At 47.2% G+C, this 13,103-nt stretch overlaps 5 protein-coding genes across 7 annotated transcripts; 3 read left to right on the top strand and 2 right to left on the bottom strand.

Moving 5' to 3' along the window:
- The first annotated feature begins 58 nt into the window (after positions 1-58).
- On the top strand, positions 59-936 carry LOC131270826 (transmembrane protein 256 homolog). Its single transcript, XM_058272480.1, has 3 exons — positions 59-227; positions 300-596; positions 669-936. Exons 1-3 carry the CDS (start codon positions 135-137, stop codon positions 810-812), a joined length of 534 nt encoding a protein of 177 aa, XP_058128463.1. The 5' UTR covers positions 59-134; the 3' UTR covers positions 813-936.
- LOC131270811 (geranylgeranyl transferase type-2 subunit beta) lies at positions 863-2,226 on the bottom strand. The gene is made up of 4 exons (XM_058272479.1): positions 2,116-2,226; positions 1,946-2,050; positions 1,521-1,880; positions 863-1,452 (listed from the first exon to the last, which is right to left on the bottom strand). The coding sequence occupies exons 1-4, from the start codon at positions 2,116-2,118 to the stop codon at positions 922-924; spliced, it is 999 nt and encodes a 332-aa protein (XP_058128462.1). The 5' UTR covers positions 2,119-2,226; the 3' UTR covers positions 863-921.
- Positions 2,227-2,648: 422 nt separating this feature from the next.
- On the top strand, positions 2,649-4,531 carry LOC131260586 (mannose-1-phosphate guanyltransferase beta). The gene has a single exon (XM_058262352.1). It carries the CDS (start codon positions 3,009-3,011, stop codon positions 4,116-4,118), a length of 1,110 nt encoding a protein of 369 aa, XP_058118335.1. The 5' UTR covers positions 2,649-3,008; the 3' UTR covers positions 4,119-4,531.
- A 194-nt stretch (positions 4,532-4,725) lies between these two features.
- On the bottom strand, positions 4,726-10,375 carry LOC131260584 (scaffold attachment factor B1). Its single transcript, XM_058262347.1, has 8 exons — positions 10,179-10,375; positions 9,681-10,094; positions 9,427-9,598; positions 9,263-9,356; positions 9,163-9,197; positions 7,313-8,534; positions 6,064-6,201; positions 4,726-5,811 (listed from the first exon to the last, which is right to left on the bottom strand). The coding sequence occupies exons 1-8, from the start codon at positions 10,302-10,304 to the stop codon at positions 4,947-4,949; spliced, it is 3,066 nt and encodes a 1,021-aa protein (XP_058118330.1). The 5' UTR covers positions 10,305-10,375; the 3' UTR covers positions 4,726-4,946.
- Positions 10,115-12,389, top strand: LOC131260585 (probable mitochondrial glutathione transporter SLC25A40). Of its 3 annotated transcripts, XM_058262351.1 has the most exons (5): positions 10,115-10,182; positions 10,906-11,024; positions 11,112-11,281; positions 11,349-12,161; positions 12,264-12,362. In XM_058262351.1, exons 1-5 carry the CDS (start codon positions 10,130-10,132, stop codon positions 12,264-12,266), a joined length of 1,158 nt encoding a protein of 385 aa, XP_058118334.1. In that variant the 5' UTR covers positions 10,115-10,129; the 3' UTR covers positions 12,267-12,362. The 3 variants fall into 3 exon arrangements, with proteins under 3 accessions (XP_058118334.1, XP_058118331.1, XP_058118332.1); XM_058262348.1 differs by having other exon boundaries at positions 10,117-10,182; positions 11,349-12,389; XM_058262349.1 differs by lacking the exon at positions 10,115-10,182 and having other exon boundaries at positions 10,757-11,024; positions 11,349-12,389.
- The last annotated feature ends 714 nt before the right edge of the window (positions 12,390-13,103 follow it).

The following is a 13,103-nucleotide window of genomic DNA, read 5'->3' as shown; positions in this document are numbered from 1 at the left end:
CGTTCCAGCAACCTTGCATTAGCCTAAACCGTATTGACAGTTTCTTGTTTCACTATTATTCGGCATAACAAAACTGTGCTTGTTTGGTATCATGCATTAGCATATTTCACAATTAAAAAGAGTTCTCTAAAGAGATGGGTTTGAACGACGCCGTAAATTACGTGCTTTTCAACAATCCAGTTTCAAGCGGCATGTGGTCAATAGCATCTCACGGAGCAAAAGCGGTGGTAACTACACAATCCTCAAATCGTTTACAAAGTCACAAACGATTACATTGTTTTTCTCTCCGTAATTGTTAGGGTCTTAAACCTAAAGCCATTGCTCAAACTGCAGCCACACAGTCAACTGCGGTTGTGCAACAGGCATTGCCTCCGCTGTGGAAGCTGCTCGGCCATAACCGACACATCCTGAGACTGGCCGGATTGAGCGGTGCTGCCGCCGTTATGTTGGGAGCCTACGGTGCCCACTATCATTTCCCCGCCAACGACGAAGAAGGAGGACGTGACCAGAGGCAGGTATTCGAAATGACCAATCGGTACCATTTCATACATTCGTTGGCGCTTTTGGCAGCTCCTCTAGCACGTCGACCGTATTTGGTAAGTACCGATTACAAGCGATCTATTGCGATTTCGCTAGTTCTTTACTAAATGTTTCAATTTGTACAACAGACATCGCTCCTGTTGACGTCGGGAATGGCATTGTTTTGTGGCTCGTGTTACTACATCGCCTTCACCAACGACCGAACAGTGGGAAAAATAACTCCTGTAGGAGGATTTATGTTGATCTTTGGGTGGCTGTCTTTTATTATTTAAGCATCTAGGATTGGGAACATAGCTACACATTAAAATAATCAAAAGATTGAAGCGTGAAAATAAACATTCATTATCTGTTCGTAGCGAGTGGGTAACATTAGAATAAAGTTTACAGCACTATGACTTTTGGGTTCAAATTGCACCGTTTGATGACGTACTCCGGCATGCAGTAGGTAGGATTGACGGGTTTCAAGCGCTTATCTCCCAGCAGCGACAGTGCGCCCAATCCAAAAAGGGTGTGAAAAATATCCGGCAGATTTCCAGTCCGGTCGGCAAACCCTCCCGTTTCCGCGTCCTGACAGGAGAGGATAAAGTTTTCCAGCTTTTCCGAACTGATCCAATGCAACCGGCCGATGATGGTGAGTGAGGCCAATACCCACCACGAGTAGCACACGTCCGGAAGCTTTTCTGGGCGACCGTTGAGCCCACCGCTGGGAAGTTGACGCTCACATAGCCACCACGCCAACCGTTCACAATCTAGCCGGTGCAGTTGATCCGTTATCGATAGGAATCCGACGCAGCAGTAGATCAAACCGGCGTGACTTTCAGCGTTCGGTTTTGAGCCAAAGCCACCGTCCGAGTTGCAGCAGGACATTACGAAGTTCACTGACTTTTCGAGGTCGATCTCATCCATGCGGCCCTTTTTGGAATAATCAAAAGCTAGTGAAAAATGTTACACCAAAAAACGTTACCACAAATCGAACTCACAATCAAGCTTAAAATGGCAACGGCACAGAAGGAAAACCGTGTGTCCACCTCTCCCCACTTGTCGCCGAAGAAGCTTCCGTCGAGTTGTTGCAGGGATGCTACGTACTTGGCGATTTGGTCGATATCGATTGCATCCAAACTATCGTAAATTATCAATATCTGAACGGCACTGAGGGTGTAGAGAATGTGCGGATCGTGCCCATCGCATGCAGCAATGCCTCCAGTCACTGGACATTGGCACTTCTTGATGAACTCTATAATCGATTGCTTGTCCAATCGGTCCAGCTTGTTCATCAGATCAAGGCCCGTTACACCCCAATATATACCGGACATACGAAGGAATTCAGTCATGCAATATTCCTGCAACGAGAAAAAAAGGACGATATATCCCCACCGAAAGGAGTAAGGAGTAAGCAATTTCTCACGTAGTCATTTTTGTCATTCCCGTGATTGGCGATGTAATCGACGTGTTTGTCGAAGTGCAATTCCCTTGAATCATCACTGATCGTCACATCGTTCGAGGCGAATGCCTGCAAATAAAGAGTGTCTTACTGAGGTGCTCAGGCAATCCTCCTTTATTTCTATCTGCTCTTACCATTTTGTGTTCAGTGGATTTGTAAGCCAGTTACGACAGCAATATACCGCGACTGTTGTGATTCTGTGCTAATTTCGTGCGAGATCTGCGATACGATTGCGTTAATAACGAATGACCTTAGAAAAACAAAGAAATGTCAAATTCATTAGCAAATTCAAAAGGTGTCGTATATTGAGATCAGGTTTACCTGTGAGTATTATGTCAACTTGTTGAGTGATTTGTACAGAACGATCAGCTGCTGTATGTTGGAACCTAACAATTCACGGGCCATGATATTGTAAAAATATCTCAAATATTAAGTAACTCAAATAAAATTCAAGAGAGTATGTACTGCGAAGTGGAAACATTATAAACTTGTTTCATGATCTCAACCTGGAAATACCAATCCTTGGGACATATTGACAGCAAAGTAACACGAAAACAGTACAAACGTCAAACAAACAAACGTTTACGTTTTGATTACATCCCCCCCCTCCCCCCCCCCCTCCCCCCCCCCCCCCCTTCGGTTCGACACTAAGTAAACATCTGACCAAATGATTCACTTCTGCACTTGATATTGCTTTTTCTGCCAAATAGCATTAACATTTTTAACCCCAAGTGGGCTTTTATCAAGCTATTCTATGTGTTTACTGTGTAGTGTTGCATCCAATTCAATCCTATAGTTTGTGGAGTTTGGTGCATTCGAGGACATTTGTGGAAAATAAACGATTGTGATATCTTCACACTGCCGGTTTTGTGTAACGAAAAGACGAACTCTCAGAAGGATCATTTTTGCTGATAACAGCGATTCCTACTTAAGGCACTTCTAATTCATCGCTATCATAGTAAGCACATCACTTACGTGTCCGACATCGTGTCCGCTACCTCGCAGTAAGTACGTGAAAGAGCAAAAGATGGGTGTCGTTGGCAAAGGCTCTGGAATGCGCGCTCTGATTCTGGTTGGAGGATATGGCACCCGGCTACGCCCGTTGACCCTCAGCACACCGAAACCGTTGGTGGAGTTTGCCAACAAACCGATCCTGCTGCATCAGATTGAGGCCCTCGTCGAGGCGGGTGTTACCCAGGTTATCCTTGCCGTGTCGTACCGCGCCGAGCAGATGGAGGCCGAACTGAGCGCCCAGGTCGAGCGGCTCGGTGTGAAGCTTATCTTTTCGCATGAAACGGAACCCCTCGGAACGGCCGGACCGCTGGCACTGGCTAAATCGATACTCTCCGAGAGCACGGAACCATTCTTTGTGCTCAATTCCGATATCATTTGCGACTTTCCGTTCAAAGAGCTGGAACAGTTCCATCGGAGGCACGGACGCGAGGGTACCATCGTGGTGACACGTGTCGAGGAACCCTCCAAGTACGGCGTGGTGCTGTACGCGGACGATGGCTGCATCAAGAGCTTCATCGAAAAACCGCAGGAGTTTGTGAGCAACAAAATCAACGCCGGCATGTACGTGCTCAACCCGTCCGTCCTTTCCCGCATCGAGCTGAAGCCTACTTCGATCGAGAAGGAAATCTTCCCGGTGATGTCGCGCGAAAAGGAACTGTACGCCTTCGAGTTGAACGGGTTCTGGATGGACATCGGACAGCCGCGAGACTTCCTCACTGGGATGTGCCTGTATCTGTCATCCGTTCGCCAGAGGCAACCGGAGCGACTGTACAGTGGGCCGGCCGGATTCGTCGGGAACGTGCTGGTCGATCCAACTGCCAAGATTGGAGCCGGATGTCGGATCGGACCGAACGTTACCATCGGCCCAAATGTCGTCATCGAGGACGGAGTGTGTATTAAGCGGTGCACCATTCTGAAGGATGCCATCATCAAGTCGCACTCCTGGTTGGACAGTTGCATCATCGGGTGGCGTTGCGTCGTCGGCCGATGGGTGAGGCTCGAGGGAACGACAGTGCTGGGGGAGGACGTCATCGTGCAGGACGAGATCTACATCAACGGTGGACAGGTGTTGCCACACAAGAGCATAGCGTTGAGCGTTCCCGAACCACAAATTATCATGTAAATCCGGCATAAGCGCCATACCCTTCGCCATCGCCCGACGTTGATTAGGAAAAAAAGAAGAGAAGAGGAAACATAAAACGGAGGTTCCGCGAATACAATCGTTATCCACCGAATATGATAAACCGGTTATTTTGCGTTCCACCTACCGTGGCATCTAATCTTTTTAGTTGAATCAAAGATACGTGTGCGTTTGTTTGCCTAGTTTTACATTTATTTGAAATTTATCTTCTAAGGTTTCGAGAACGCATGAACAAACTAACATTGGTTCAAAAAGGTATATGTTCTGTGTATCGAAGTTAAGTAAAGGAATTTTTCCATATTTACCTTCTTGCTGTCTCTTTGATTGGTTTTAGCTTTTTTTTTAAGTGCATAAAAGTGCCTACACTGAAAGGACCTCTAACTTAGATTCTCGAATCACGGGCATTATTCTACTTCTATGTACTATATTTTGCATTCCAAAATAAAATGTGAAAAAAATGTAAAATATTCGCTTATTGTGTAGTTTTCTTTTTTCTGTTCAAATATGTTTTCAACAATAACGAAACTTTACCAACTGATATTTGGTTTATTTTTTCGATGATTCTCCAACGTCAAGGAAACAATCTTGATTACGTTAGTTATGATTGATGAAAATTTATTCAGTTTATTGTAATGTTTAATAAAACTACACTTAGGATTGCGTGTAATAATTTTAAAACTGCATTATTTTACCAAGGACATGTTTATAGTCTGCTTCGAAGGGTATTACGTGTGCCTTTCTATAAAACGAAAGTGTCTGTCCGTTCGATATTCACTTTCATGTGCCAAACTCCGATGGGGAATTGGGGTTTCAATAACGTCCATTGTCAAACCTACTCGACACCGACTGGCCATAGCGGTCCTGTTGTCGGCCGCCACCACCACCACCACCACCTCCACTCATGAACTGGTTGGGCCGGGATTGATCCATAAAACCTCCACCGCCCCCACCGGACGATATCGGCATGGGTTTCCGCTCATTGTAGGTCCGATCGTACCGGTCCTGTCCGTTGTCCATGTTCCTCCAGCTTCCACCACCGCCACTGCTGACGTCGTTCGTTTTGTCGCCCCAATTGCCCAGCGACGAAATGGCGCCGATTTGCGAAAGTCCGGAATTGTTGTGCCAGTTGCCACCGCCACCAGCATTCCCGGTGCTCCCACCGCCGGTTCGATCGTTGTATCTGCTGCTTGACGAGTTGTTGCGATCCCGATCGTCGGTGCCACCGCGTCCACCTCCTCCACTTCCACCGTTCAGGCCACCGCTTCCGCCGGTGGTGCCACTTCGATAGTCGCTCGAGCGATCATTGTAGCGGCTTTCCTTGCCCAGCGACTGCGACATCAGTCCCCCTCCCACTCCCCCACTTCCGCGGCTATCGTACGAGCTGGAAATGGGACGGTCCAGATCGCGCTTACTGTAGCCACTGTCCCGTTTGCCATAGTCGTCACCGGATCGGGCGCTGGATTTGTAGTCATCACGTGAATCACGCTTGAAATCGTCCGTCCCACGTTTGTAGTCGTCGCCAGAGGAGCGCTTGTAATCGTCCCCGCCGCGTTTATAGTCGTCGCCGCCCCGCTTAAAGCTGTCGCGGCGGAAGTCGTCCCGCTTCGATGAAGCAGGGTAGTCATCCAGTCGACCTTTCTTTTCCGATCCCGAAATACGATCGTAATTTGAACGTCTGCACATGTCGAGGGTGGATTGATAAAAAAAATAAAAAGAGATAAAACCACCAGAGATAACCATTATTCTGTGAACATTCTAAGCATTAATGACCGTGCAAAACGGGTGAGAAGGACAACTGTAAAAAAAGAATAATTTCCTGGAAAGTATCCCACCCTTACCCTTTTTGCACAGTTTATCTTAGTTTTGGTGAGATTTTCAGAGTCCACCCCCATTGCCTATTGCCACCCTACTGTACCACAAAGCTTACCCCGAACTGGTAGAAATCGACGAATCAAACCTCGGCGGCGGAGGTGCTTCCACACGACGGTCCGGGGCCGGTCGCTTGCGATCATCATCGTACCGATCAGTGGAGGGACGTTTCAACGACCTCTTAGCTTCCTCAATTCTGAAACGGGGGTATTACAACGAGATACAACGTTAAACTCAATAATAACCGAAACGGTTTCCTCTTCCAACATAAGGTTGCTGCAGATTAGAAGACGCGGATACACTTATTTCGCGCTAGACAGAGGGGACGACTTAGAATGACGGGAGCACTGAACTGGCTGGAGCATGTGGCTGTGCGGGTTTACATGGTTTACATGCTTCACCATATCATATCTTCAATCAATATTGCAAGTTGGTTGTGCACTTGACAACTTTGCCGAGAGCTTTTTGTTCAAATTAGATTCTGTCCATTGGAGTATTTCACTTGTTATCAATTATTTCACTGTTGTTACATTTCTGCTACTTGTTTCTCGCACGAATGTTACCGCCCGATAGCGTCGTACTGTTGAAAACTGTAGATCTCTCGTGCCCAGAACAGCTTCCAATTGTTTATCCGTCAATGTCTTCTTCACTCGTGGGTTGTGAGTCGTGATGGTGAAACAAGGTTCCTCTATCGGCAGAAGACTGGTTTGGGTTTCAAATGGTTCCAAACAACCGTCGGTACCTCACTCGGGTTGGTTCATCTAGTTACCGCAGAAAGACCACAGGCAAAGACGCACGTTGGGGTTGATGCTCTCTGCTTGGGAAACCCTCCTTGCAGAATAATATCGTCCGGTTTGGTTCACTGATATTGTTTCATCTTACAAACGTCCTTTTTACTGTATTGGCACATTTTCGGAGGGTGACGGGAGTAGGAGTAGTTTTGTGGCGCATTACTTTTGTGGAGAATCACCGGGACATAGGATATTTGCTTCGAAGGTCTCGCTGGAACTGAGGATCCTTGACGAGCACGATCTGAAATATGCACAGGCAGAAGATTGCTTCGCGTACGAATCGGATGCAAATGCAAGCCCCCACACGTATTGTATTTGTTCCGCTTGTTGTTCGGTTCGGTTCTCACTTAACTCGCGATTGTGGTGATCGTTGATGAGCTCACAGTAATATATTGTAAGTCATATGGAAAGCAACACAAATAAAAAAAAACGTAACTAGCTGTAACTAGAGCGATCTAGAATAGAAGGGAAAATGTGTGGTTTTGGTGTGAGAAATGAATGAATTTGCAACCGTACTTCCTTTGCTGCCGTTTCAGCTCCAGATGTTCGAGCTCGATCTTCTCCCGCTCGAGCTTCTGCCGCTCGCGCACGATCCGCAGCAGTTCCGCCTTCTCCTTATCGATGCGCTCGCGTTCGGCGGCCAGCTTTTCGCGCTCCCGCTGCAGCCGCTCCTCTTCTTCCCGCTGCCGGACCCGGATCTCCCGCCGACGCCGTTCCTCTTCGCGCAGCTGCCGTTCGCGTTCGCGCAGACGGTGGCGTTCCCGTTCTTCGCGGATCTTCTGTAACGATAGTACTTCTCGCGAGTCTCCCCCGCCGCCGGTCCGTCCACTCTCCCGGCTGCGCGGACGATCACGATCACGCTGCTGCGACGATGATCCGTGCGTTGTCGAGCGGCGATCGCGGGACGATCGGGCTGCACCACCGCGATCGGTACTGCGCCGTCCGGATGTGCTGGCTTCCCGGCTCTTGCTGTTGACGCTGCGTCCCGCTTTCTCTCCAATGCGCCGCTTGATGTCTCCCGTCGGTTGACTCGGGCGTGGTTTCGTATCCTTCTGCGCTGGCTTTCGATCCTTCTCACCGGTCGCTTCGCCGTTTTTATTCTTATCGTCGGTCGACGATGATGCTGATGCGGCCTTCGGTTTGGCCGCGTCACTCTTGCTCCCACCGGTGGTGCCGTTGGATCCTCCTTTGCTGGCGGTACTGCTGCTGGAAGCCGACGCTTTCGCCGATGTCGAATCAGTCGTTGTCTTCGTCGTCCCCGATTGGCGTGCTGGGCCGAGCTCCGATTTGGCGCGCTCCACCGAGATCAAGCGTCCGTGAAGTTCGGTGCGGTGCAGATGATCTATGCATTCGGTCGCGTCCTTGGCGGAAGCCATCGTGACATACCCGTAGCAGCGTGTACCGGGGGTGCGCGAGTTGGTGACCACCTTGGCGCCGATCACTTTGCCGTACTTGGAAAAGATTTGCTTCAGATCGGTCGCCCGGGTTAGCGAGGACAGCCGCGAGACCCACAGATTGCGGCTCACGCTCGCTGCTCCTCCACCGCCGCTGCTGCTACTTCCGCCCGCGCTGCCCGAGCTCGTCTTCGTCTTTGCCTTTACCTTATCCTCTCCACCGACGGTGGAGCCACTGGAGGTGGGTGGGGTGGCTTTCGCCCCCTTTTCGCCGCCCGTTCTCGCCGAGGACGCTGTAGTCGAAGAGGAGGATGCTGATGATGCTGTTGTTTTTGCTGCACCGTCTGCAATATATTCCGCATATCCGAGCAAAAATATAGAACAACAACATATAGAACGATTATTTTACAATAACACCAAAATCTCTAGCTCTCTTTCTCCCCCTTTCGCGAATTCACGGCCGGTCATCGGTAGAGTAGGCTATCGGTTATCTGTTTCTCTCGCGTTTCCACGTTCTCCCAGCACAGCCGGACATCGGGCGCATTAGCTCCATGCCATAGACACATCCCTTTCACGAACTTCTCCTCGTAGCTGCGGGAGTACGGGTTTCCACCATTCTAGTCTTTCGCCAACCGTGTCGAGTGTCTTTCAATGCCGTGCGAGTTTGTCACAACGAGCGTCACAACGTCACAATCAACCAATCGTAAGAATTAAACTTAAAATGGCTAAAGCATAGAACAACAAAACGCGCGACTACAACACGGGATCGGGAACCGATATAAAATATCTAGATTTAAAATCGATGAGTATCATGAAGTGGAACAATCTGAATTGACCAAAACAGAACTTAACAACTATACACTCCAATAAACTAATGGTGGCTTATTAAAAAGAAGTGGTTCATGAAGGCACTTTACAGATAACATTGGAGCAATCAGAATTGTTGACGAACTTATTGACGGACAACGTTACCTTTTTCGATGCTGGATGCAGCCACACTTTTCTCACTGGAAAAAGTATACATAAATTAGTTTCCGCTTGAACCTATCGATTAGGTGGTTATAGAACTTACCTTTTGCCTTCCCGTTTGTCATCAGTTTTCTTTGGCTCTTCGGAAGTACTGTCGGATACTTTATCGCCACCCTGGTTGGATTGCTTGGATTCAGCTGAGAAACGTTGAGCATTAAAGCAACATTAACCTGATTACCTGCATTGTGAAATCAGAACAAAACTTACCTTCATCCTTCGCATCTACCTCCATGTTGCTATCATGGAGAAGCTTTTCATCCTCCTCGCCGATGGTTAGGTTCAGCGAATCTTCGTTATCTGCCTCCTTTGGGTCGTCCTTTAAATCGATTTGCTTGCCAAAATTGTCCTCAGATTTCGTCACTGCGACGGGTTCAACGGGCTTGAATTATATAATGATAAAAGCATAAGTAGAAACACTTTCGGCGTATCCATAATCTAACTTCCTCCTTCCTTTGCCATACCTTTACGAATTCTTCCTTATTCGTCCTGTTTGCATTCTTCTCCGATAGCTCTTCTTTCACGTCCTCTTTTGAAGTTTTCTCCTTCTCCGATAGATCCTTACCGTTGGCAGTTTCTTCTTGACCATCCTCAACATCTGCCTGCTGTTTTTCTGCTTTCGAATCTTGTGTTTCTCCAATCTTTTCCTCCTCCACTGCCTCTACTGCACCCTCCGGCTCAGCGTTGTTGGTGTTTTCATCCACTTTTGTGTTGTCCCTCTCGTCACCCCCTTGTTCCACAGCAGGAGCATCCCCGCTGCTGCCAGATTCCTCATCCGTTTTGTTTCCCGCGCCTGCCTTGCCTTTCTTCGCTGGCGTTTTACTGACCACAATTTCAAACTCCATTGTTTCCGGGTTTAAACCCTCATCCCGAAGCGCCTAGTGGAAGTTAAAGAGATCACATCATCCGAGGCATGAGAAAGCATCTAACATCGATAGCCAATATGGCGGCGCCCGACATACCTGGGTGAGTTTTTCGAGTAGCACATTTTTCACACCATTTCCATCTTTACCACGCTTTTCGAGCTCGTGCTTCAGATCCACCACACGCAGTTCACTCAACTTTCTTTTGTCGGTTGTTTCAGCCATTTTACTCGGTATTTTAATGTACAATAGTTGCTTAAAATCGTCTCATCGATGCACTACGCTTTTTCGATGCTGATTTTCTGCAGACTAGTGTTGGCAGAATCGGCAATCGGAAGATTCGAAGACTCGAACCCTTGACAGATTCCTTGGGATTGAGACCCATTGAACGGATTCGAATTAGCTGTATACGTTTCGATTTCATTGAATTCAGATGATTAGATTCACAGCCTCAACACGTTCAAGCTGTATAATTTCTCACTTTCCTCAAGATTCAAGAGGGCTCAAGATTCTATTCGCGATTCGAATCACTTTTCACAAAAGATTTATAGCAATGAATCTCATCGAAAGATTCATGAAGCACAACACTAGTTTCATCGATTGTTATGGTTTTTATTTCTATGTCACCAAGTTGCCACTGTCAAGTGTATTTTACAAGCAGGTGTGGAACAATTTACGATAGTTCTGTTTGTTGCTTCTTCACCTGTTTTGTGGTGTTTTTGTCGGCAAAAGATGATCCTGACTATTACATAGATTGCTGGTTGTTAATTGCGTGAAGGCTATCTTTCATCAATCGGTTTTGATCGCTCGGAAAAATGGCACAAAGCATTGGCAGCAGGGCATTCGTTGCCCCCGGACAAGATATGGACGACAGCCGATTCCGCATCCGGCCCTATCAGCAGATACTATCGTCGTGCAGTGGTGCTTTGGTAACATCGCTCTTCAGTAGGTGCCACAAATCACATCTAGGTGATACAGTGCGTGATAGTGCACTTTTGCTAATCGCTGTTGCTTCGTTTTGTCTTTTTTCAGTGACGCCATTGGATGTGGTTAAAACGCGTTTGCAAGCACAACAGAAGTTGTTGCTATCGAACAGGTGTTACCTTTACTGTAATGGTCTGATGGACCACATTTGTCCCTGCGGTCCTAATATGGGTCCATCTGCGGTCAGCAAACCCACCCTACATTTCACCGGAACTATCGTAAGTCGTAATCGCAATCGAGGAATGTTTGCCATTTGGATAACCCACACTTGCCTGTTCCTTGCAGGATGCTTTCTCCAAAATCAGCCGCTATGAAGGTGTACGCTCACTCTGGTCCGGACTGGGGCCAACGCTCGTATTAGCTCTACCAACTACCGTAATCTACTTTGTGGCATATGAACAGTTTCGTATTCGCCTAAAAGAACTGTACCAAAGCAAGAAAGGACTCGATGCAGAACTTCCGATCTGGTTGCCGCTGTTGGCGGGCAGTTCGGCCCGTGTCCTCGCTGTGACCATCGTGAATCCGCTCGAGCTAGTGCGCACCAAGATGCAGTCCGAAAAGCTAAGCTACCGAGAAGTGGGCCACGCGTTCCGCAGCATGCTGCGAGTTCAAGGCGTATTTGGGCTCTGGAATGGCTTCTTCCCTACGATCCTGCGAGACGTACCGTTCAGTGGCATCTACTGGACAACATATGAGTCGCTCAAAAAACACTTCAACGTCACTCAGCCAACGTTTGCGTTCAGCTTTGCCGGAGGGGCCATTTCCGGTGGGGTGGCAGCGTTCTTCACCGTACCGTTCGACGTCGTCAAAACGCACCAACAGATCGAGTTCGGAGAAAAGTTTCTCTACGCTGAAAACGGTGAAAAGGCAAAGAAAAAATCCTTCCGCATCGCTAGCACCTTTGAGACGATGGGAAACATCTACCGAGTGCACGGTATTCGAGGTTTGTTTGCCGGGCTCACACCACGGCTGGTAAAGGTGGCCCCAGCTTGTGCCATCATGATTGCCTCGTTCGAGTACGGGAAGAACTTTTTCTATAACTACAACGTGCAGCGATACCTGGAGAAAACCGCACCGGGGGGAGGCACGGGCTCCGTGGTTAGTAGTTCAACCGCCACTCTCGTAGTTCCGGCGTCGCGCCAAGGCCAGCAGATAAGCAAATATTAAGTGCTGTTTTTTTTTTATTTTGTTGCTCCTCAGTGAACACCGATCTACTTCATCCTTTTTCAATCTCATTGGCAATGGTTGAGGATGAAGGCCTATATCGTAAACTTAACGTAATAATGTGTTTATAGCTGTTTAAAATAAAATTGTTAGCATTTTGTTCGAAAACCGTTCTCGTTATTTAAATTGAAACGTTCAGAATTCCCAAAGAATTCAACAGCCAGCAGCAAAGACTCAGAATACAGTTTTGATTGACCACTTGACCATCGATTTTTATTGGTTCTATTTAGTTATTGATACTTATTACACGTCAGTAAATATGTTTAAATACTACCAACATTCTATTGATTGGATATTATCTTGTTTATTGATTTGCTCATGATGTTCCAATCTAGACGAGAAATCCAAGCATCTTTCGAAGCGAACCTTATTTCACTTCCATCTATTGTGTAGCCACCATTTTTATATCATTTCTGTACTGGTTCCTCACAAATTGATTTGATTTTTCATCGTTTTCATCGTGTGTTTAACTTTCATTGGTTGGCATCATGTTATTTTGGATGCTACCGCTCGGTACACGTTTTGCTTTCTGAGTTGCATGCTTTGTAGTTTGTTTAACCATACTGAATGCTTCCTCCTTATCCATGTAAAATAAGCTGCCATTAAAAATTAACCACCAAATCAATTATTACTTCTTCTATGTCCCCACCCCGTAAAACTAGGTGATCGTTTAATTTCAAAATTACTTAATGTCCCCTCTCCTGCACATTTTCAATGCTCTACGTACGTTCAACAAAACAGACATATCGCGTAAAATAGCTTAACCAAACGTTAGTTTTTTTTTCCTTCTGCCATTGCCTTTGTGCCTCAAACGCT

The sequence above is a fragment of the Anopheles coustani genome, chromosome 3 (assembly GCF_943734705.1).
Source record: "Anopheles coustani chromosome 3, idAnoCousDA_361_x.2, whole genome shotgun sequence".
Classification (NCBI taxonomy): domain Eukaryota; kingdom Metazoa; phylum Arthropoda; class Insecta; order Diptera; family Culicidae; genus Anopheles; species Anopheles coustani.
Note: the sequence above shows the minus strand (reverse complement) of the source record. Positions and strands in the feature narration are given on the sequence as shown.